The 23,771-nt window shown below is 41.1% G+C and overlaps 2 protein-coding genes and 2 long non-coding RNA genes across 46 annotated transcripts in view; 2 read left to right on the forward strand and 2 right to left on the reverse strand.

Annotated features, from left to right (window-relative positions):
• LOC147006715 (uncharacterized) overlaps window positions 1–14,261 on the forward strand; it is a 77,597-nt gene extending 63,336 nt beyond the window's left edge. For 18 of the 33 annotated variants that reach the window (XM_085868027.1, XM_085868029.1, XM_085868021.1 and 15 more), the window contains 2 exons: window positions 8,620–10,426; window positions 13,863–14,261. In XM_085868027.1, coding sequence (XP_085724153.1) covers window positions 8,620–9,875 — 1,256 coding nt within the window. In that variant the 3' untranslated portion in view covers window positions 9,876–10,426; window positions 13,863–14,261. Of the gene's footprint in view, window positions 1–2,137; window positions 2,217–8,619; window positions 10,427–13,862 lie in introns of those variants that run through there. The other 15 variants (XM_085868048.1, XM_085868033.1, XM_085868040.1 and 12 more) reach the window with 11 other exon arrangements.
• Window positions 1,344–16,335, reverse strand: LOC147006716 (uncharacterized). Its single transcript, XR_015054632.1, has 3 exons — window positions 15,453–16,335; window positions 14,827–14,936; window positions 1,344–1,450 (listed from the first exon to the last, which is right to left on the reverse strand). It is a non-coding gene; the product is annotated as an uncharacterized LOC147006716 (long non-coding RNA).
• A 105-nt stretch (window positions 16,336–16,440) lies between these two features.
• Window positions 16,441–19,014, forward strand: LOC147006717 (uncharacterized). Of its 10 annotated transcripts, XM_085868125.1 has the most exons (10): window positions 16,451–16,565; window positions 16,780–16,892; window positions 17,015–17,105; window positions 17,253–17,478; window positions 17,577–17,654; window positions 17,818–17,907; window positions 18,140–18,171; window positions 18,319–18,369; window positions 18,478–18,577; window positions 18,748–19,014. In XM_085868125.1, exons 2-9 carry the CDS (start codon window positions 16,831–16,833, stop codon window positions 18,538–18,540), a joined length of 693 nt encoding a protein of 230 aa, XP_085724251.1. In that variant the 5' UTR covers window positions 16,451–16,565; window positions 16,780–16,830; the 3' UTR covers window positions 18,541–18,577; window positions 18,748–19,014. The 10 variants fall into 10 exon arrangements, with proteins under 10 accessions (XP_085724252.1, XP_085724248.1, XP_085724244.1 ...); XM_085868126.1 differs by lacking the exon at window positions 18,478–18,577 and having other exon boundaries at window positions 16,441–16,565; window positions 17,253–17,406; XM_085868122.1 differs by lacking the exon at window positions 18,478–18,577 and having other exon boundaries at window positions 16,443–16,565; window positions 16,780–16,878.
• Window positions 19,015–19,478: 464 nt separating this feature from the next.
• Window positions 19,479–23,609, reverse strand: LOC147006718 (uncharacterized). Of its 2 annotated transcripts, none has more exons than XR_015054633.1 (2): window positions 23,454–23,609; window positions 19,479–21,571 (listed from the first exon to the last, which is right to left on the reverse strand). It is a non-coding gene; the product is annotated as an uncharacterized LOC147006718 (long non-coding RNA). The 2 variants fall into 2 exon arrangements; XR_015054634.1 differs by having other exon boundaries at window positions 23,418–23,609.
• Between the last annotated feature and the right edge of the window lie 162 nt (window positions 23,610–23,771).

The following is a 23,771-nucleotide window of genomic DNA, read 5'->3' on the forward strand; positions in this document are numbered from 1 at the left end:
TCGATCCTTCTGCCAAGACATCTGCCTCTGTTAGTATGAATTCTATTCCACTTTCGTTTATCATGGTACCAACTGCACCGTAGAAAGCTAGCTCAATGTCGAAATTGCCCAGCAGTATCACTAGCTTGTCAAACAATGGAGTTTCAATTGCCTGTATCGAGTAAGCTTAATCGAGATCATAAGTGACAACTGCGTAGTCCTGCCCTGTTTCCTTTGCCACATTCATAGTACGGATCATCGTCTCCTTGACCACATCATTATTGGTTGGCGATCTTGATATAGGGTCCATGTAGGAAATTCTTTCAAGTGGCAAAGGGTCCTTAATGAACTGGCTGACAAATCCAGCATGCAGAGATGTGTTGCCTTCTCTCAACTTCCAAAAACAATATATATCCAATGGTTTCAGAGGAATGGCAGTTTTGGAATGGCAGTAGAACTCACAAACACAGCCTGGTTGAGTGACTTTCTAAATGGAGGTATCTCCCGTTCATTCCCCACAAACTTCCGTCGGTTTCGCACATCACGAAATTCTGTTGGCTGAACAGTTGCTTCTCTGTCATCCTGGGGCACATTCTGGTAAGTGTGGCCGACAGTGGCATGTAGGGTTTGTTTCCCATATAATGTTTCTATATTAGCATCATTATTGTCCCAGACACTGGCAGTGGCTAAATGTGGGTCCAGACTCCACTGAAAATGCAAGTCCCTTTCAACATGCCCTATTGGTCTGATTTTGGGAGGACACTCCATCGTCTCGTCTCTATGCAAGCCTTTTTGGCAGCTGGTTCATCATTGGCTGGTGGTGCTTGTTTCGGGCGCTTCACTGCTGTGTGACTCTTCTGACAAGGAGGATGATACCTTAGGGATGATTCATCATTGCTTGCCAATACAAAATCATTCGTGTGATAGAAATGTTTTTAGTTTGCTGTCTTCGTCAGTTGCCTTCTCACAGATGTAGCAACATAAGGCACCACAAGCATCATTGTCCTGGAAGAGAAATGGGATCTATGAGTGTTGATAACATGAATCCTGGAACCATGGAATCATGGAATCTGGTGGCTGGTCATCTACACTTCTCACCAATCCCAAAAGTTTAACACAAAGTTTTTTTGAGCTTACCTTTTGACTGACAATGGTGGATGAAGAATTTGATTCTTGGGGTGGTTCTTTCAAATCTTCCTCATCTTGAATCATATGTGTGTCTTCAGAACCTTCAGCATCATTGTCCTGGAAAAGAAATGGGATCTATGTGTGTTGATAACATGGTCGAGGAACCATGGAATCTGGTCGCTGGTCCTCTTCACATCTAAATAATCTCAAATGTTGAACACAAAGTAATGAGCTTCCCTTTTGACGAACAATGGTAGATGAAGAATTTGATTCGTGGGGTGGTTTGTCCAAATCTTCTCGATCCATTCTACAGATTTCTGATGTCTAACCCATTAGCAAGAAGCTGGAAAAAAAACCAGTAATTATGAATAAATGTACAATGAATATCTCATGAAAATAAATCACTTGCTTTTAAATTATTGGTACTGGCAGCAGATCCACGGCTGATTCAGAGTGGTGTCCATCACCCATTGGATATCTTTTTTACATACAGGCCGCTGAATGTTCAATCAATACTAAAGGAATTATCCTCGACAATCCAATACGGTATCTTTATTTAAACATCACTTGTAAGAATGCAGCCCTGAAAGGGTTTCAAAAAGCACATGCATCTGGCCGACATCAGACGCATGACAGCATAAAATCTGCATCGACCTCGGTGTAGGTCAATATTCATTTTTCATTTCTAAATCCGATTGGCTAACCAGGGGCAGGGTTACTCTAAGAATTAATGTATAAGCCTTGGCCATAGCTGGCCAGACCAAACAGTAGCTCATATAACAGTCCTAAAGATGAACTTCAGGAATTGTGTTGAACAAACAGCAGGTTGTGTATCAACACTCTGCATCATCATCACAAATAGGCCGAGGTGTATGTAATTTTTATAATCTTGCACTATAGAAAGGTTTACTTTGTTATCAAATTTGATTCATGAATGGTGGTTATTTATGACGAGATATATTATATAATATGAATACGAAAACTAAACTTACCTCTCATACTGATACTGCTGTCCCTTGTTGACATCTAGTTTGACCACACAGGTCGGCTACATGTACATTAAGTGTGTACATTGAAGAGCTAGAACTTGACTCACTGCCCACATGCAGGTATAGTAGGCTATCTACTGAGAAGCTAACAGGATCTTTGATCTCGGTCAAATTCGGTGTATGGAAATGTCTAGCAGTTGTGATTCATGATGCATGGGGTTATGCTGACCTTTTTGCACTTGGGTTCCATAAGGTTAGCTCATGAGCTGATCAAGTTCAATTTTGGGGTGTGGTCATTTTTTTGGAATATCTGGCAGAGACCTATCCCACCACAGAAAATGTCTGGCAGTGCTGATTCATGATATGTGAGGTTGTACTGAACATTTTGCACTTGGTTTCATAAGGTTAGCTCATGAGCTGATCTTGTTCAACTTTAGGGTACCAGTTAATTTAGTCTGGCGGACACACCCCACCAATGAAAATGTCTGGCAGCGGTCAGTCATGGTACATGGAGTTATGCTGAACATTTTGCCATGAGTTTCAAGTGGTTAGACGATGAGCTGATGTAGCTTAATTTTCGGGTGCCATTCTCCTGACCCTCCTGGCCACACCCAGCACGATGTGCCCGGCAGACGTCCATTTCCTTGAATAGAGGCGCATATAGAGCATAGTGATGTATAAAAAAATTGATTGGCTTTTCAGCTACCCGGACCCCTTCGGGCTCCTGGTCTATAAGTCTCAATTTAACATTTGCTCAATGGGACATAGATCAGTTTCCTCTTTTGACCTCATGGGCCTTGTGTCAGAGAGTCAGAAGGGGGGGTCGGGGGGGGGAGAAAATCATTCTGCTCTTTTGACCTGATGGGCCTTGAGTCAGAAAGGTTTCCCAATTAATTTGTATGGGAGGGGGAGGAATCCGTCTCAATTTAACATGAGCTTGTATCGGAGAGGGAGAAAATCAATCTCCTCTTTTGACATGATGGACCTTAAGACAGAAAGTTTTCCCACATTAATTTGTATGGGAGGGGGAGGAATCCGTCTCCTGTTTTGGGATTTTTCTGGGTTTATTCAGAGAGTTTTCCCCCTTTTCCCCATTCATTTGCATGGATGCCTCAGAAGCCCCATTTGTCCTCTACTCATATTCGACAGCGGGTTTTTTTTACAACTAAAATGGCCGCCAGTCATCCATCTTGGGTCTGATCCCGAAAATGAATGACGTGCATTTGTGCACCAACATGTGTTGTCTTTATGCCATGTACGAATAAAATTGGTCCGTACATGTCTGAGATGTGGTTGCGGACGCCCGCACGCACACACGGATCTGAAAATCGACACCAAATCCAAAAGCCCCTGTTTCGGACGAAGTACAACGGGGACTAATAAATAGTTCATTAGCTTCGTGTAATGTACGGTTGTAGCAAAATCGCTGTGGGACTTTAAAGGTCTATTATGAGCACTTACTCATGTATACTGGAATTTCAAATTCTTTCAACGTTATTTTGACGTGTTGCCAATAGTAGGATTTGGATGAATGCTTCGTAATCCTATTGTCAGCTGTACAATAGTATGACTTTTAATCCTGCAAGTCTTGGCATTGTAAGGACAATCTTGAGGCCTACACAAAGTTGATTGTGGCTGTAACTGTTGATTTTGTGAAATGCTTTTGTTGTTTTGGGTTTTTTGATTCTTCACGGTGGAACCTTTTGTCAAACAAGTAAGCTTTGCAGGTTTCTCTGAAAATCGCTTCAGTTGGGGAATCTAATAGCATTGCGAAGAATGACCCTTTCTGCTTGTTTATGCGATGACGTGCTGTCTTGTCTCTTGCTTGCATAGTTGGCCCTGCCATTGGACACGATGAGTTGGGAAAAGTAAAAGAAATTTAATTTTTTATGTCAAAGTGCAATCAATTGTATTCGATGAAAAGGCTCTTTGTTTGCATTCCTGAGTTTGTTTTTTACATCATGTCAAGTCGGTGAGGAATCGGCCTGCATCCGGGCAAAATTTCCTTTGTCCCATGGCAATTCTTTACACCCAGGAATGTCCAACCGGATGTAGAGAATTGTACACTCGAAAAGGGGGTTTAAAACCTCTGGTTTTGCCATTGAAGAAAAGTGAAACGAGTGTTTCTGTGTCGATCTGTCCACTTTACCTCCAAGCTTTGTGTCATCTGCACATTTGGATGGCCGACTCTTCACCCCACTATCCAAATCGTTGATGTAAATAATGAATGGTAATGGTCCGAGTACTGATCACTGAGGTACACCAATACTTACATCCTCCCAGCAAGACACCCTCCCACTCACAGCCACTCTTTGCTTCCTTTCATTATTTATACATACATACATCATTATTCATACATACATACATACATACATACATTATTATTTATACATACATACATTATTAACATAGATACATACATACATTATTTATACATACATACATCATTATTCATACATACATACATACATACATCATTATTTATACATAGATGCATACATACATTATTTATACATACATACATACATCATTATTTATACATACATACATACATACATCATTATTTATACATACATACATACATACATCATTATTTATACATACATACATACATACATCATTATTTATACATAGATGCATACATACATTATTTATACATACATACATACATCATTCTTTATACATACATACATCATTATTTATACATACATAAATACATCATTATGTATACATACATACACACATCATTATTTATACATACATACATACATCATTATTTATACATACATACATACATCATTTATATATACATGCATACATCATTATTTATACATACATACATACATCAATATTTACATATATATATATATATATATATATATATATATATATATATATATATATATATATATATATATATATATATACATCATTATTTATACATACATACATCATTATTTATACATACATATTACATACATACATCATTATTTATTCCTACATACATCATTATTTATACATACATACATACATCATTATTTATACATACATACATACATCATTTATATATACATGCATACATTATTATTTATACATACATACATCATTATTTATATATATATATATATATATATATACATATATATATATATATATATATATATATATACATCATTATTTATACATACATACATCATTATTCATACGTACATACATACATACATCATTATTTATACATAGATGCATACATACATTATTTATACATACATACATACATCATTATTTATACATACATATTACATACATACATCATTTATATATACATGCATTCATCATTATTTATACATACATACATACATCATTATTTATATATATACATCATTATTTATACATACATACATCATTATTTATACATACATATTACATACATACATCATTATTTATACATACATATTACATACATACATCATTATTTATACATACATACATCATTATTTATACATACATACATCATTATTTATATATATATATACATCATTATTTATACATACATATTACATACATACATTATTATTTATACATACATACATCATTATTTATATATATATATATATACATCATTACTTATACATACATACATCATTATTTATACATACATATTACATACATACATCATTTATATATACATGCATACATCATTATTTATACATACATACATACATCATTATTTATATATATACATCATTATTTATACATACATACATCATTATTTATACATACATACATCATTATTTATACATATATACATCATTATTTATACATACATACATCATTATTTATATATATACATCATTATTTATACATACATACATCATTATTTATACATACATATTACATACATACATCATTATTTATACATACATACATCATTATTTATACATACATACATCATTATTTATATATATACATCATTATTTATACATACATACATCATTATTTATACATACATATTACATACATACATCATTATTTATACATACATACATCATTATTTATACATACATACACACATCATTATTTATACATACATACACACATCATTATTTATACATACATACACACATCATTATTTATACATACATAAACACATCATTATTTATACATACATACACACATCATTATTTATACATACATACACACATCATTATTTATACATACATACACACATCATTATTTATACATACATACACACATCATTATTTATACATACATACACACATCATTATTTATACATACATACATACATCATTATTTATACATACATACACACATCATTATTTATACATACATACACACATCATTATTTATACATAGTATATCTAGACTTTAAGAAGGAATTTGAGAAGGGACCACATCGGAGGTTGTTCGCCAAAGTGAGGGCTTGTGGAGTGGCTGGTCAGGTCGCTCATTGGATTGCAAACTGGCTTCGTGGGAGGAAGCAAAGAGTGGCTGTGAGTGGGAGGATGTCTTGCTGGGAGGAAGAAAGTAGCGTGGTACCTCAGTGATCAGTATTCGGACCATTACTGTTCATTATTTACATCAACGATTTGGTTGGTGGCATAAAGAGTAAGCTTTCCAAATGTGCAGATGACACAAAGCTTGGAGGTGAAGTGGATAGCAGGTAGATAGATAGAGGGGGTGGTGATCAGATTCAGGAAAGTATTGATACCTGTACAAATTGGGCAAAAGATTGACAGATGTAATTTAACCTGAGCAAGTGTAAGGTGTTGGGGATGGGAAAGAACATTGAAAATAGAGATTACAGGATGTAAGAGGTAATTTTGGAGCGCGTCACACAGGAGAAGGATCTGGGGGTGGTAATAGACATGGGAGGTAAGCAGGCAGCACAGTGCCAGGCAGCTTTTGGCAAAGCAAATAGGGGTTTCGGTTGTATTCGGAGGGGGATCCATTATAAATCAAAAGAGGTGGTGTTCAGGTTGTACAGGAATTTAGTGAGGGCTATATTTAGAATATTTTGTGCAGTTTTGGTCACCACAGTTCCTGAAGGACAGAGATGCCACAGAGAGGGTTCAGCACAGGGCCACTAGATTAATTCTAGGCCGAGTTCGACTTAGCTATGAGAAGCGGCTGAAGGAGACAGGGATTTATACACTAGAAAGGAGGCGGTTGCGAGGAGATATGACAGAGATGTTTAAGATAATGAAGGATAAAGATAAAATAAGTGCAGATGAATTATTCAACAGAGTAGACAGCAATAAGACCAGGGGCCATAGCTTGAGAGTAAAGAAGAGGAGAGTTAAGACTGTTTTTATTTAAGTTTTTTTTGTATACCTTCTCGATACTCGTATGAGAGCTAATACACAACGCACAGCAAGGGGGACATGAGACATGAAGGGTGGGAGTGGGAAGGACAAAACAGTGAGGAACAGAGACATGAGGAGGTCTGTGGAAGGGAGAGGGATGGGGCGGGGAACATGGGGTACATAAGATGGACATTACAGGGACTTTCAGGAAGGAAAGCAGGGAATTTGAAGGAGGTGGGTTTGGGGTGGATTAACGGGGGAAGAAAAGATCGAGGATTTGGATGGGGGACGATAAGAGGTGGTGGTGAACAGCTGTTTTGAAGACCTGGAGGGAAGAATGGGATTGAACAGATTGAGGGAGTTTATTCCAAAGGTGGGAAAAAAGAGGAACGAAAGAGTGAAGGTGAGCAGTGATTCGTGATTTTGGTAGTTTTACCAGAAGGGGGTTGCTGGCGGACCTTGAGCACCCTGCAGAAATATGGTAGGGTCAAATCGCAGACACAGAAAGGGGGGTGAGACCGGAGAGGAGACGGTAGAAGACAGAAAGACCACCGACCTGACCTTGGTGAGAGAGTGAGACGCCCAAAGACTCAGCCTCATCGGGGGAGATGCCGATGATCCGAGGGAGGGAACTTTTACGGTAGTAAGGGAGGGACATTTTACTCAGAGAGTAGTGAATATATGGAATGGTCTCCCTGGAAACGTGATGGCAGCAGAAGCAGGAGATAAGTTGAAATTAGAATTAGATAGGTACCTGGAGATATTCGGGTTATCGGGATGTTAGCAGGACTTTTAGGTAGCTTGAGCAATTGATGTGTGATTGTGTGCACGTGTATGGAGTGTTGTTGGTGGGGGTCTCGTCAAGGGGTATTGTGTGATTGTTGTGTCTATTTTTTTACCCAAAAAGTGTCTTCGCCCATGTCCCCTCCCCTGGAAAGGAAAAGAAAGTACAAAAAAATTGCCTTTTTTTTCTTTGGTCTGGTGTTGATAAATTGGTGTGGTGCTGATGTGGCGTTTGCATGATGCGCTGAATGACCTCCTCCTGTATTTAATTTCCTTGTGGCGTATCCTTGTGTGAAGAGTACGAATAAAGACAAAATGGAACTTTTAACTGGGAGAAACAGAAAAAAAGTATTTGTATCCAAAATGAGGAATTTGTTTATTATTTTCACTCAGTCAACACTTCTTTGAATTGGTTGGTCCTTCAGGACACGTGATGGAGCCAGAACGCAGTCCACGATCAACCAACATCCACATTCAGTTCAGCGAACAGAAATGCCAGCCGAATGAACTTGAACTGAAGGAGCTTGAGGAAGCCCTGGACTTGCCTGCAGCATCTTGGTTCAGTACAGTTACTCTTCTCCCAGGTGCATCTCAGCCAAACACACCCTCGCACACACCACCTGATCTGAATATGCAGCAATGCAAACTCCGAGATGACCAGATAAACCAGCAAGACGAACTCCAGCAAATGCAACAGGAACAATCAGGATGCAAACATGTGCTGGAGCTTACTGAACAGAGGCTCTGCTTGGTTGAACACAAGAACCCTCAGGAAGTCATCGACCTGCATGCAACACCCGGGGTCAATACAATCACTCCTCAACCAGGTACATCTCAGCCAATCGAACCCTCGCATGTACAACCTGCACGCCAATCAGAAAAGAAACATACGTTCTCCAAATCGAAAGGGTCCCGCAAACATGAACGCCCGACAGCGGGACTGTTTTGTCGTCATTTCGAACAGAGCCCAAAGAAAAGGAAACAAAGAAAGAAGGGAAATGAACGGATACTCCAGATAATGGAACTGGAACGGCAGCTTACCAAACAGAGTAAGTTGCACGTCCAACAGAAGACCACTCAGAAAGCCTTACGCCTGCACAGAGCGATCGATGTCAATGCCAACGCTCCTCCACCTGGTACATCCCAGGCAAACAAACTATCACCTACACGACCTGTTCTGAATTTAGAGCAACCCAAAGTCCGAGATGAACGTTCATTTATCAAACCGACGCAGTTCTACAAACGCACACACCTGGCAGTGGAACGGTCATGCAAAAAATCAAAATGGCGATTCGAGGAAAGCCAACAAAGAAAGGAGCAAAACGAAGCCGTATATGAGGAATCCCGAGCCGATTGGGAGCGAATCCCGAGCTGTGAATACCATCCTCGTCCACACGAAGGGACACGCCAGGGGATTGAGCACAGAGGCCAGCTTACCAACGTCATATTCTTGCAGAGAATTGAAGAAAAACCTCAAGATTCCCGAACCCGAGCCGATGCGCAACACAGTATCCTCCCACAGGTGCACCATCAAAAAGAACATCTACGTCAGCAATCAGAGCGGAGACGAGGAGAACGCTCACTCGACGCAATGCGCAATGAGACTTCACAAAGGTCGTCATCAACGGACGATTCACTGATGAATCAGGACGCGGTGTCTCATTGGGTGTAGTCGACAAATGGTCGCTCCCTCTCAACCGGGCAATAGATCACTCTCTCCTCTCCAAGTTCACCACCGAACGCATCATCGTCCACAGAACCACCACCAACCCATTCAAGCTGACTTGTTCAGTTGGTGCCTGATTGAGGACTTGTTCCTCGATTTCCCCCCCCCCGTTTAGTGTGAGTTAACCAAGTAAATGCGATCAATTTGTACTCGGTTTACCAAGTTATTGTCACCTTGTTATTGAAACACATTCTTGTGTTCTAAGACCTCAAAGAACTCGTGATTAAATGTTGCGTTGTTTGTTGCTTGGTGTTTTTTATCCAACAATGTAAAATGTAAGATCTGAACATGGAAGAAGAAAAAAATCAACACAATTGTGTGATGTTGGGACTTAAGTGGATGTTGAGGAATGCATGATGGACCGGAGATGAGGAGGCGGAACCGCAGTGATGCGTGGAGAGCGGAGAGAGCGATTGGCCAATCAAGACGGATGAAAGTCACCACGAGGACGGCTCACCTTGCTCTTCCACCACCGGTGGCATTCCTACAAAGTCCAGGTGAGACTTCGATACCTTTAACGTCTTGGACGCGTGTGTGTTCGAGAACTTTCATGCTGGCTGTAAATGACGAGGCACTTTCAGATGTGAGGAAGCGAGCATTGCTTATACACCGCCTCGGAGCAGAAGGGCGGCGTTTATTCCATACTCTCCCAGTAGTTTATTCTATACCAGGTACTTGGTGCTTCCAGTCTTGCTCTATAGATGTGAGACTTGGACTCTGACCAAGGATCTGAGACGGAGACTTAATTCCTTTGGTACCAGGTCTTTTCGGAGAATCCTTGGCCATCGCTGGTCAGATTTTGTGCCCAACGAGCGGTTGCTGAGAGAGACTCGGATGAGATTTGTTACCTGCATGGTCGGTGAGCGTCAGTTGTGGCTGTATGGACATGTGGCTCGTTTTTCTGACGCTGATCTTGCTCACCAGATTTTCTCAGCGAGGGAGCCTCGTGAGTGGAGGAGGCCAATAGGCCGACCACGTGACTCGTGGTTGCTGCAGGTTTACCATCATCTCAAGGAGATGGGGATGGGCCTGACATCTGCCTGGGGGATGGCCAGACGGAGGCCCCTGGAGTACCGGTGGAAAGTGGACGCAGCGACGCGCTGTTCCGGCACATGGTCCCATTCCTGACCCTGACCTCCCAGTCGCTGAGGACACGCACGCTGCTCCTCTCGCAGCATTAACAGCCTTTTTCAGAGCAACAGTGAACATTGTTTTCGAACGAAATTTGTTTCGTCAGCGAGCACAAAGGCCGGGTGAATGGTCTCCGCAGTTCATTGCTGTTTTACGTGAGATTGTGAGTTTGGAGAGATCTCTCCGATGAAATGATATGAGATCAGGTCGTGGGAAAAAAAAACACCCGAACAGCTCGCTTACGTGAACATTTGTTGTTGGAGCCTGATCTTGCACTGCGCAGAAAGCCCTTTTATTGGCGGGACAAATCAGCCATGGCGGAAGCGAAAGCAATTCCATACGGCACACCATCACCATCGTCCTTTCAGGATGTAAATACAATAAAAAAATGTAAAAACACGGAGGGATGAAATCTCAAAAAAAAAAATCAAACCAGGGAGGAACGACACCGCATTACCATTCCACAATCCGACGTCACAATCCTCTTTTGGATTCCCATCACGACGTGTTTTGACATTTTACTTTTGTTGTGGGATTGTGATGGAACAACGTCAAAAGATGTATTCGTGACGCGAAACCAGAAGAGGATTGTTGCGTCGTATTGTGACATCATAATGCGGTGTTATTCTTCATTGTTATTCTTCTTCTTCGTTCTTCTTCTTCATTCTTCTTCTTCTTCGTACATCACAAATCCACAACAAAAAAAAAATGTCAAAAGATGTCATGATGCTAAACCGTGAGGATTGTGGAATTGTAATGTGGTGTCATTCCTTCCTTGTTTGGTTGTTTTTTGAGATTTCATTCCTCTGTGTTTTTACATTTTTTTTGAAAATGTTTTTGTCGCCCCTTCGAGGGTTTTTTTTTAGCTCGGCTGTTCAAAGAACAGAGAGCTATAGCGATAGCCCGGCGTGAGCGTGAAAATGTTAAAGTTTTTGGTTCAAGTTATTTCCGGAGAGGGGGGCGAGACCGGAGAGGAGACGGTAGGAGACAGAAAGACCACCGACCTGCCTCCGGTGAGAGACCCAAATAGTCAGCCTCACCGTGGGAGATCCCAATGATCCGAAATGCCTTGGTTTCCACAGCGTGAAGCCGAGAAAGGTGAGAGGCAGGAGCACCAGCCCAGAGGGGAGAGCGGAACTCCATCAGGCTGCGGACGAAAGCTTTGTAAGTGGTCAGGAGCTCAGGTGGGCCGAGGAAGGACAATGTATGACGGAGGATTCCCAGTCGGCGGCTGGCTTTGGAAGCCTTTAAGTTACATTTTGTATCTTCACAACGAGTTTATTTTACCTTTTGTATCCCACTGAAAGGCTGGATCTGGATTCGTCCATGAACTAAATCGGTTTGTTCTCGTCACTGAACCGACTCATCCACAAAGTTGTGTCCCAATCCATCCACAAGTTTTTCAGATATCGTGCGAAACATCGTTTTCGCTCAATCACTCAATGGTGAAAAATCACTTCAAAAATTCTCGGATCCAGTTCCGGATTCGGATCTTCACCAAAATCTAATCATTTCGTCCTTGTTACATACCCAAGCTCTCCGCCAAATTTCATCCACATCCGTCCACAACTTTTTGAGATATTTTGTTCACAAACAAAGCAAACAGACAGACAGACAGACGTGGGTGAAAAATTTACTTCCATCCATCTTCGGTGACAAAGGTAAAAAAAATCTTCTCTGAAACAGTTGAACAGATCAAGGCGAAACCTTAGAAGTTTGATTGACTGTCCTTGTGGAAAGAAATTTTGATCGTGATGACGTCATCGATGATGTGGTTTGGCAGCCATATTGGATTTTAGCAAAACCTTAAAAAAAAATCTCTTCTCAACCCGCCCAACTGATCGACGCAAAACTTCAACGGTGTCATCGAGTACCCACGGGGATTAAAGCTTGATGACTGAAACATCATCGGTCACGTGTTATGACAGCCATATTCGATTTTATCAAACACTTTCAAAAATCTTCTCTCAAACCGCCCAACCGGTTTATACGCAAACGTTGACGTCCTTCATCGACGAGACATGTGGATTAAGTTTGATAACTAAAACGTCATCAGTCACATTGTATGGCGACTATAATGGATTGAAGAAAAATCTTTAAAAAAACAATTTCTCCGAAACCGCTTAACCTAACGATGCAAAACTTTATAAGTATGATCCGACCCCATTGCTTCATGCATTTGGTGGAGAGCTTGGGAAGGTGACACCGACAAAATGATTCGATTTTGGTGAAGATCCACATCCGGTTCTGGATCCGAGAAGTTTTTGAGTGATTCTTCACCATTGTGAGATCAGGCCGAAAGCGACATGGAGCAGGATATCTCAAAAAGTTATCGACAGATTCGGACAAAACTTGGTGGATGAGTTGGTTGGTTGACAAGAACAAGCCGATTAAATTTTAGTTCATGTCCGAATCCATATCCGGCCTATCAGTGGGATACAAGACGTACACTGATCAGCCTGACGGAGGCATGCTCTCTACCGAGTGCCCTTATAGTTTATACAGCATTTATCTTGTGACTTTCAACAAACAACTCTCCTCCTCTCATCACACCCTCTTCCCTCCCCTGTCCTCATCGTTTTAAATCCCCTTTTTTCTTCCTTCCAGCGTCTTAATAACTAAGAATACTGAACAATTTTGTTGGGCTTGTTATTTTGTCAAGTTATGTTTTTGCGGAAACATTCTGGTGGCTATAATGCCTCTCTAATTGTACAATTCAGGACTTGAATTAATAGGAAGTTAAAAACTACACACAATACTTATGGTAATTGAATTGTTCCACACTTAAACTGTTCCACACAGGACCTGGACCTTGGCTGGTGTGGGCGTGTGCGGGCAGGCGGTGGCACTCTCGGTGAGATGGTGCGAGAGATGCCCAGACTGCGCTGACTGGTGTTAACGGCGAGCTGGCACATCGCTTTCCACACGTCAACATCAAGTACACCAGCGAACAGTGAGGTCACATGACCCGTTCAGAGCCGCAAACACCTGAGGAGCGAACACCTGATCCATGCATGACAACTTAATTAGATCCAAAGCGACAAGTGTCGTGTTATCAACACGTTTGTCAAATGTGACGTTTTACGAATTATTTTTTTTAATTACAAGTCCACTGAAAGGATTACTTTTTATTGATCACTATAATTCACCAAACGTCCAAATTGATAAATCTTGTGCCAATAAATGTTACCAAACTCACAACACCGTTTATGGAGAGTTACTCTTTCACTTTTCACCCCTGCAGGTTTTGACAACAGACGCAAAGGCTCTTAGTTTTATTTTCTACATAGTCCAAGGTTCGTGGAGGATCTCAAACACAAATCGTGCACACACATGCGGACAAATACACCGGACAATTTCGCACAGACACAGCCGCTGAGCTTGGAGTGAGCGACGTAACTTCCTGAGGGCACTGTCATCTTTTATGACGTCACTTTACTCCTCACACTCAGCAAGGCAGTTGAGAAGAGATTTCCTCCTCATCACAGATTCCAATGGATTTCAAAGATTTCCTCCTCATCATGGACAAGTCCATATTTCCTTGTGCATGTTGGTGAGAAATTAACATGGAAGTAGATCAAGGTCGTCCTGGATTGAGATTGACGAGTCACACCTTGGAAGACCAGGCTTGACTCAAACACACCAGTCGGTTGTGCTCTCAGATTAATTTTGCAGTCTGATCTCCGGTTGTGAAATCAATAATTTGCAATTCTGATTGGCATCCAGCAAAATCCAGTATCCGTTGTGAGTAACACCTGTTATTTACCTTCGGTTCAATCATCGGGTCACTTTCATGAATCAGGAGGTCGTTCGGGCCTCCACGTGCTCCTTCTTCAGTGGTCCTTTTCCTTGTAGTACATCATGATGTACGTACATCTGAAAGAAAAATTGGTTTAATTTACACTTGGAGGTGACGTGTGTGGGTTCATTTACACGTGACTGTGGACGTGTGCGGGTTCATTGACTGGACGAGAAGAGAGACGTTCGTCTGGATGTCTGACGACATTTTTCTCTGAAATGTCCGAACGGATCTTTGTCAAACTTCCAGAACATCATCAGTGGGTGCCAGGGAATGTTTTAGGGAAAATAATTGTTTGAAATTTTTGAAAAACAAAGTTTGATTTTTTGGGGATTTTTTTTTTAATCGATCATAAATGCTTAAGCTTTGGTAGCTTTGTCAAAAGTAACATTAAATGATCCCGAATCCCATTACTTAGTGGATGTCGGGAAGTGTTTTAGGTCTCCCACCAAAAAAAAATTATAAAGAAAAAAAACAACAAAATGGGGGGTGGGGGCACAATCCAAGACACGTCGCCACAACGACACAGGACACCGGCAAGCTGGTGCTCATTTTGCCGACCTCAGAAGGATGACAGGCAGAATCAACCCCACCTGGTATTAATTCAACAGCCGAGGGGGATTTGAACTTTCTCCGTTAAACCAACACCAGGCATAAATATCGTATCGACTGATCGAACACCCCCGGAACTTTTTTTCGTGTGTTTCTTGGTCTGTTTTGGTTTGTCACGTGATTAACTGGTTAGTCAGGTTGACTATGTCAGTAAATTAATTTTCGTTCAAAATCTTGGTAGATTTAGACAACCTATACATTTTCGGAAATGTTATAACATGGAGAATCTGAAAAATCAATGTTTACATTTACGGACATAGCACCGTGGCGGCCATTTTGGATTTTCAAATACTCTCTATACACCTCGAAGTTGCATTGAAGTGCATCGCGACTATTTTTAACACTTATAAACCAAGTGGTTAATTGATCAGGATCTCTACACAGTGCATGTTTCTATGTAATGTTGAGATCTGTTCACAACGAAACCGTTTTTTTTTATTACATTTTGTCGGTATGTGGTGAAATCCAACCGAGCTACCAATAAATACTCTATATACACCTCAAAGTTGCATTGAAGTACATCGCGACTATTTTTAACACTTATAAACGAAGTGGTTAATTAAACAGGATCTCTACACAGTACATGTTTCTATGTAATGTTGAGATCTGTTCATAACGAAGCCGTTTTTTTTTTATTACATTTTGTCGGTATGTGGTGAAGTCCAACCGAGCTCCCCATAAATACTCTCTATACACCTCGACGTTGTATGGAAGTACATCGCGACTATTTTAACACTTATAAACCAAGTGGTTAATTAATCAGGATCTCCACACAGTGTATGTTTCTCCGTAATGTTGAGATATGTTCATAACGAAGCCGTTGATTCAAAATGAAAGTCAAGGTTTTGGCGGGAAATCGCGACGGGCACCTGCATGCAAATTACTTCCTGATGAAATTAATTCTCTTTTCGACATTCGTCGAGCTGTTATTTTATTTTATTTTATTATATATGTTTTGTTTATATGTCTGACAGGGTTTATAAAATGTGTCTCTGTTTGGGGGAAGAAAAAAAATGTTTGGTGCAATGACGTGAGCACACCAAACAGCGTTCACTGGCGTTGCTGAGCTGTTCGGGTGTTTGGTGTGGAGTTGGGTGAGTGCCCGGTGGGTTTGTGATATTTACGTTCCCCTTGTGATTGATCTTTGTGTATGTTTTGTGGGGGGGGGGGAGGGTTGAGTGAGCTGTGTGGAGTTCCTGTTACAGGTGAGTCTCAGTAATTTGTGGTTTGTTTGTTTTGGTGTGTAATTGGTTATGTTGTTAACCAAGTATTGTGTTTAATTGTTTGTTTAACCCCTTCTATCCTCAGACAAGAGGAGGTAAAACTTGCTGTCAGTGTGGTGTAGTTCCGCACGACCCGATGCAGCACCAGCACAGTGTTCATGGCATGGAGTTCAGTGAGAGGAAGGTTGCCATGGCAATGTATAAATCATAATTGTTTTGTAATGACAGCTCGTTGTTTGTGATCATCGTTCACTTTTGTTATTCAGATAAAAGCTTATTGTAAATGTTCTGAAATATTTATTTGTTTTTCCTGTTCCCAGATATGACATTCCTCTTCACCGTCCGGTGGCCGGATGTCAAGGACAATCCAAACAGATTGACAAACACATTGTCAACGTCCGTAACATCAAAGTAAGATGTTAATTGTTTCATGATAAGCTTGATTAATTTATTTTAAAATGTTATTCATGTTTCTTCTTGATTTTTTTTTTTAATATTCTTCATTTGTGTTTCATTTCGTTATTGATTTGTCGTTTTGAATGTTTATTTTTTTTTTAGGAAGGAGATAAAGAGAATAAAAAATTGATGACGGTTACACGAGCAGAGCTTGTGCAAAAGGAGAGGGGGGCTCTTGTGAGACCCCTTCAAGAGAAACCACAAGCCTCAGAGAGAAGTGGAAAATGTTTGGAAAAGAAGAAACATCTTGACCCAGGTATGGAGGATGACGATGATGAGGATGATGATGATGATGATGACGAGGATGACGTCATTTACACAAACAGATGTACTGTATTGAGTTTCAATTAATCTTTTCTTGAAATATATTTTATTAAAGGATGGGTGGGAGAAACGTAATGACGTCACGTGATTGATGTGCTTCAGGGGAAGGCTCGTTCCTGAAAACACCTCCACAGGTGATACGTGCACCGGCCGAGCTGTACATCAGTGATGCTGATGCTGGTGGGCTGTCTATACCTGTTAATAGCACGTGTACAATGTGTAATGATGTCCACACGTGGTTATTTTTATATCCACACTCACCCTCACACATTGAACATCCTTTTTTTTAACACTTATTTGATGTAATATTTATTACAAAAAATTTTTTGTTTTTTTTTTCCAGTTCCGGGACCATCAAGTGTGATGGAAGCATCATCATCATCATCAAAAAGTACATCATCGGATATTCCAGTCCATATGTTTTACCAACAAGGTGTAGTTTTTCCCATTACATTTGGTGATGCAGATTTTGTTTTCCGCATGATAATTTATTTCATTTTTATAAATACAAAAGCAGGAGTGTTTGTTGTGTTTGTGTTTTTGTTTATCTCTTTATATGGTAGCTGAAACCGAGCTGGGGAAGCTGTTAGGCACCCCAGTGGGTGGCCTAATTGTAACAATACAATAATAACATTTTGTTTTTTTCTCTTTAATTTAATTTACAGAAAAGAAAATCGAGCTGTTGCAGCGTGAAAAAGCAAGTAATAAGTTTTAAAAAAAAACATCATTTATTTGATTCTTGATATTGTTTCGGATTAAGGAGAGGTTAAGTGATGATTCATTGTTTTTCCTCATTTCTATCAGACAATGATCAGATAACACTTTTAATATGTTGTTATTATAGAGGTTACCTGTCAAACGACCATTTACTGCTCACACATCGACAACTGTCATTGTAAGTGTTTTGAATTTTTTTTCTTTATTCATTAACATATCAAACACATTACATTATTTATTTTTTTACAGTACAAGTTCATTAAATTTTTATTTTATTTTTTTGCAGCCAGGAAAAAGGCATCGTACACAATACTCAAAGGAGCTGTACAATATCATTCGGTTCATTTAAAAAAATTAAATCCGAATGAAACGTCACGGCGGCAAGGGTAATGGAAGATAAGGATGAAATTCAAAAAAACAAAAAAAATGCTGAGTAAAATTACTGGTTCATATTTATATATAAATATATAATCATTTAATATTGTTGTTTTAATATTTTTGTAAATACTGTTCACATTTTAAAATAATTGTCATCGTGTGTGACTGTTTTTTTCAGGCCAGTGAAGAGATGGTCGAAAACCCCGAGTGTTTTTTAAAGTGTGCACCGAGGCAGGGTGCACACCTGATCATGTCCGTTGTCACGTGCGGGGTTTTTTTCCAAAAAAGTTTTTAAAAATTCCATTCTTTTCGTGTGTTCAACGGTGAGGGTTCACGTTGTTTGGGGCTGGATGGATAAATTAACTGGAAGGGTTAAGGTTTTTGAAATTGTTTTGTTGTGTTTGTTTTTGAAATTGTTTTGATAAATAAATTTTTTTAATTGAAACATGTGTCCTGCATTAATTTTACTATAATATATAGCTGTGAGTTAATGTTATTGCTGTTTTTTATATTTACTCTGAACATTTATTTTAGCATTTTCATATAAAGTGCTGTCATGGTCCAAAATACAGAAGAGCTCCTGTTAGTGAACTCATAAAACCTCCATTAATGATTGTGGCTGATTTTCTGTTTCGAGATATCAGGGGAAAAGTGTCCATTTTGACGACCTGAAAATCATGTTTTTTGCACGTCCATGCTCGGAAGCCATTTTGAAATTGAAATACCTAAAAAGAGAGAGACAGAGAGAGAGAGAGAGAGAGAGAGAGAGAGAGAGAGAGAGAGAGAGAGAGAGAGAGAGAGAGAGAGAGAGAGACATACACACACTCCCCACCCCACAAATGACAGAGAGAGAGAGAGAGAGAGAGAGATGGAGAGACATTGATAGAGAGAGAGAGAGAGAGAGAGAGAGAGAGAGAGAGAGAGAGAGAGAGAGAGAGAGAGAGAGAGAGAGAGAGAGAGACAGAGAGAGAGACAGAGACAGAGACAGGACACATCAACAGCAGAGTTGAAGGATAAGATAGAAGGAGACTTGGACAAACAAGAGGCTGCCGCCTGCCTTTCTGAAGGATGAGGAATGTCATCACAGAGTGAGGAGTCATCACCAAATAGAGATTTTTTCCAGGCAGAGAGATCGTTGAGGAAAATTAGGAATCGGACTGGGCCCAAAACACTGCCTTGGGCACTCCAGCCTTGACAAGGAGAGGATACGAAAGGATTCCGTTGAGAGCCTCACGTTGGCTATGAGAGTAGAGGAAGTCAGTAAACCATGTGTGGAGTTGGCCTTGGATGCCACAGGTGGAGAGCATGGAGAGCAAAGCAGGATGCCAGACTGTATCAAAAGTACAAAATATGCCCAGAGAGATGGCCCTGATCTCATGTCTGACATTGAGGGCCTCCATCCATTGTTGATTAAATATAAGCAGCATGTCCAGGGTAGAGGGGCCTGGTCTGAATCCAAATTGGTCATCTGAAATGAGGTTGTTGGAGAAAAGCAAGGACTTCATATCAACTGCAGTGAAGGATTCCATGACCTTGCTGATGACTGTAAGTGAGATGAAAGGTCTGTCGTTAAGGGTATCTGTTTTTGCACCTTTTGTCTGCAGTGCAGTGATATTGACGGATTTCCAAGCAGATGGAAGATGACCTAATGCAACTGACAAGAAGATGTGCAAGAACAGCAGAGCAAGTTTTCAAGAAACATGAGCTGATGCCCTCCGGTCACGCAGCAGAGTCAGAGTGGAGGATTGAAAGAACCTTCTCCACCGTATTAGGTGCAAAAGACACAGAGTCCAGTAGCTGCTGGGTACGACGGGGAAGGATGGGAACAGGGAAGGATGAGGGGTTGTGGACACAAGATTTGGAATCAAACACAGAATTGAGACATTGAGCCTTCTCACGAGAGGAGTCGGCTGTGGTGCCATTTGAAGAGAGCAAAGGGATGGAAGGGGAGCGTACACCAGAGCCAGACTTAACAAGGCACCACCAGGTTTTAGAGGAGGGAGACAAGTCATTCTTGAGGTTGGACAGATGTTGTTTTCTGATTGTCCTGACTGGACACACACTTGTTGCGGACTTTGTTGGATACACTGAGATTGCCTTCGGTCAGATTTGCCTTCCAGGAAGAGAAGGCAAATAGTTTCAGAGCAACAGCCTCACCATAAGATTCGGTGTACCATAAGCAAGAAGACGGATAGGGTAATTGAAGACGAGATGGGATGGATCTGTGCATGAGAGAGAGAGAGCAGGTTTCTGTGGACCAATTCCCAGGCTGAGTTAACATCAGGGGCAATAAATATGGGAGATGAGTCCCGAAGAGAGATGGCTGCTTGCGGTCCCTGTCGATCTGCTTAAGTAAAATGCCAGACTCTCCGGCGTTGAGGCAGCTCTCTGAGAATAGCCAGGGAGATGTTGACTTTCACGAGCACGTGATCAGTATTCAGATGAACCAATTGGAGAAGAAAAAGAGCAGGAAACATTTGCAGGAAAGTTTGTCATCACCAAGTCCAGAATCTGGGTTGGAGAGTTCACAGATTGAGTCAGTCCTGCAGAGTCACAGAAGTCCTTTGCTGAACTATATCATTGAAACAAAAGAGATTTGTGGGCAAAAGTAAATCGATGATGGACGTGGACAATAAGATCCGCAGGTAAGACAATGCTTTGTGATGCTCACCTGATACAGCTCGTGGTCTGTGTGCAGGTAAGTTGTAAAAGGTACAAGTTTGTTACATGCATGACCCATTGGCCGGAGCTGAACGAATGAAGGAATGGCTACGTGGTGGAGTGCGGCGAGAGTGTGGTCGGTCAATACAAATCACTCACCAGTTTGTTTGAATCGCGATTGCCGGGGATGCTTACGTTCCACTCAACGTCGACCCTTCCGGTAGAGCCCGGCTCGCGGTGATACGAGCACCGAAGGATCGCAGAGGCGCCCACGGTACTCTCCACCTGAATCTTACCCGTCGCAAGCACGGTACTCTGCGTGAAGCCTGCAACACACCACACTGCACCACAAACAGCACGTTCCTTTAACCACATTTAACCTGAATGCACCACCTATGGTATGTGGTTTGAAAAATACAACAACCCCAACAAGAGGGAGGGATGTGTTGACAAACAACCATTCAAGTGAGAAGGATCCCGAGTGTGCATCGGTTTGGATTAAAATAATTAATTAAAATCATCACGTGTTCATGACACGACTATTGAATACAGGACATGTCCACAATACCCACGATCGAACTCGTAGCCGAGCTTGCTTTCCATCTTTGATCTCATCTAAGTCATGAGAGGTCACCTGGAAATAACTTTTGGGGATGGGCATGTTACAGTCAGAGCTCTCAGGTAACCATGTATGGTATTTGAAAATTTATCTTCCTCCGCCTTCACCATGCCCCCCACTTCTCACTACCTATCTTCATTAACGGTGTAAAACAATCGTTTGCTGCTGCAACCTGTCGGCTCACCTGGCTCAACGTGACAGTTTCCAACTGTTTCCAAACTGGGCTGAAATCTACTCAACTGAGACATTCTGTCCATCATCATCATCATCATCATCATCATCATCATCATCATCATCATCCTAAAACATGCAATTTGGTGTCTGGGTATTATTTTGACCACGATACATTCGGTGGTTATTTATCTAATCCCAACCAAACTTGACAGGAGGACTAAGGATCACATGATGGAGGTTGTAGCGACTTAATTTGCCCTCCTCTCCATCAGGGTTTTTCCGCCTTGGCAAAATCTGTGTTGAGGTGTATAATTGCGTTAAGATAGCTGATCATGGCGTTTTTCCCACGCTGCTTCGAATTACAAAAATAATAACAACACAAATGACGATAGCATAATATTAACGTTATCACAAAACAATATTAACATTCATAATATCCACCCTCCCCAAGTGTTTTTTCCTCCTTGAACAAACGCCGTGTTAAAGTGTACCAAATAGCTCATGCACCAAACTGAAAGGGAGGAACGTGGTGGGGGGGGGATGTATTCAGTTCCCAAGCAGCTTGCTAGCGCTTGCCAAGCCAGCCGTTCCTTATCAATGGTTTGGGATGGAATTCTTGCTTGAATGCTTAAGCCACTTGGCTAGCGCTCTACAAGAACCTCGGTAACTGAGCACACCCCCGAGCCAAGATCAACTGCAATCTATATACCCCCCAGAGAGGATAATAACATGACGCTTCCTGCTGCTCCCGTACGGAATGGGTGAACGAACGTTTAAACTCACCTGTGAGCAGTTAAACTGTTTGAAGGTATCACTGTGAGCAAATATCACTGTTATCAGTCATCAGGAAACACTGTTTCGAGGTAGCAGGTAGTCGTCAGTACGTGGGGTACGAGAAGCCTTTACAATACATCATGGTATCTGTCTATAATTCCAGCAATCTCTGTGTGTCTGTCTGTCTGTCTGCGACCGCTGTTTCTCGACAACCACTGGTCCGATCTAATTGAAACTTGCCAGGTATATTGCTGGGGACCTGAGGATGTGCCTTTTCAAGGTTTGATATTAATCGGACAAGTGGTTCCCAAGTTATGGCCATTTATTTACCAAACCAATGACAGGACACGGTGCTATGACGTCACAATTGACGTCACAATTCTTCTTCTTTTTTCTTTTCTTTTTGCACGAACGGCCACGCACGTACTAGTATGTTTAAACAGAAAGTGAATGCCAATTAGTTTGCTTCTTTAACGAGGTACACGTGGGGGTGATCACATGTCCACCACGACTCTGGGGATATGACAATACGAGGACATTTCTGGAGTTTTTCGTCCTCCGTTCAAAAAAACGGTTTTAAGTGACGACGTCATCAAACACGGAGCGGTTGACGCGGGCACCTGGACGATGTCCCAATGACGATGTTCTCATCTCACCGACGAGGGGAAGCAAAAGCCTTGGATTGCACGTACAGAAATGCTTCTTCTTCTTCTCCATCCCGAGGAGCGACTGAGGGAAGAAGGTTTAAAAGATTGAAGCGAAAAACAGAGTCGAACGTGATGACGTATCGTGACAGAGTACGTCCGCCTCGGGGCTCACCAATCACAGGCCGCCTCGTCGCTATGAGAATCTTCTTCTTCTTCGCTACCGGTTTTGAGGTCTTGCGATCCATTTTAAAAACGATTTGCTCTTTCTCCTGATACTTTCCTTTTCTGAGGAAACTAGTCCGTGCATGAGGTACTCTCTGAGTTAAA

The sequence above is a fragment of the Eptatretus burgeri genome, unplaced genomic scaffold (assembly GCF_056783735.1).
Source record: "Eptatretus burgeri isolate ZD-2024b unplaced genomic scaffold, Ebu_testis_v1 Ebu_testis_scaffold_3155, whole genome shotgun sequence".
Lineage (NCBI taxonomy): Eukaryota > Metazoa > Chordata > Myxini > Myxiniformes > Myxinidae > Eptatretus > Eptatretus burgeri.

Excerpts from the sequence above, each read along its gene's own strand:
- LOC147006717 (XM_085868118.1), top strand. The coding sequence starts at position 16,831 with ATGCAGCACCAGCACAGTGTTCATGGCATGGAGTTCAGTGAGAGGAAG. Across the intron at positions 17,908-18,139 it reads CCATATGTTTTACCAACAAG|AAAAGAAAATCGAGCTGTTG; the intron begins GTGTAGTTTTTC and ends TTTAATTTACAG. Across the intron at positions 18,370-18,747 it reads ACACATCGACAACTGTCATT|GCCAGTGAAGAGATGGTCGA; the intron begins GTAAGTGTTTTG and ends TGTTTTTTTCAG.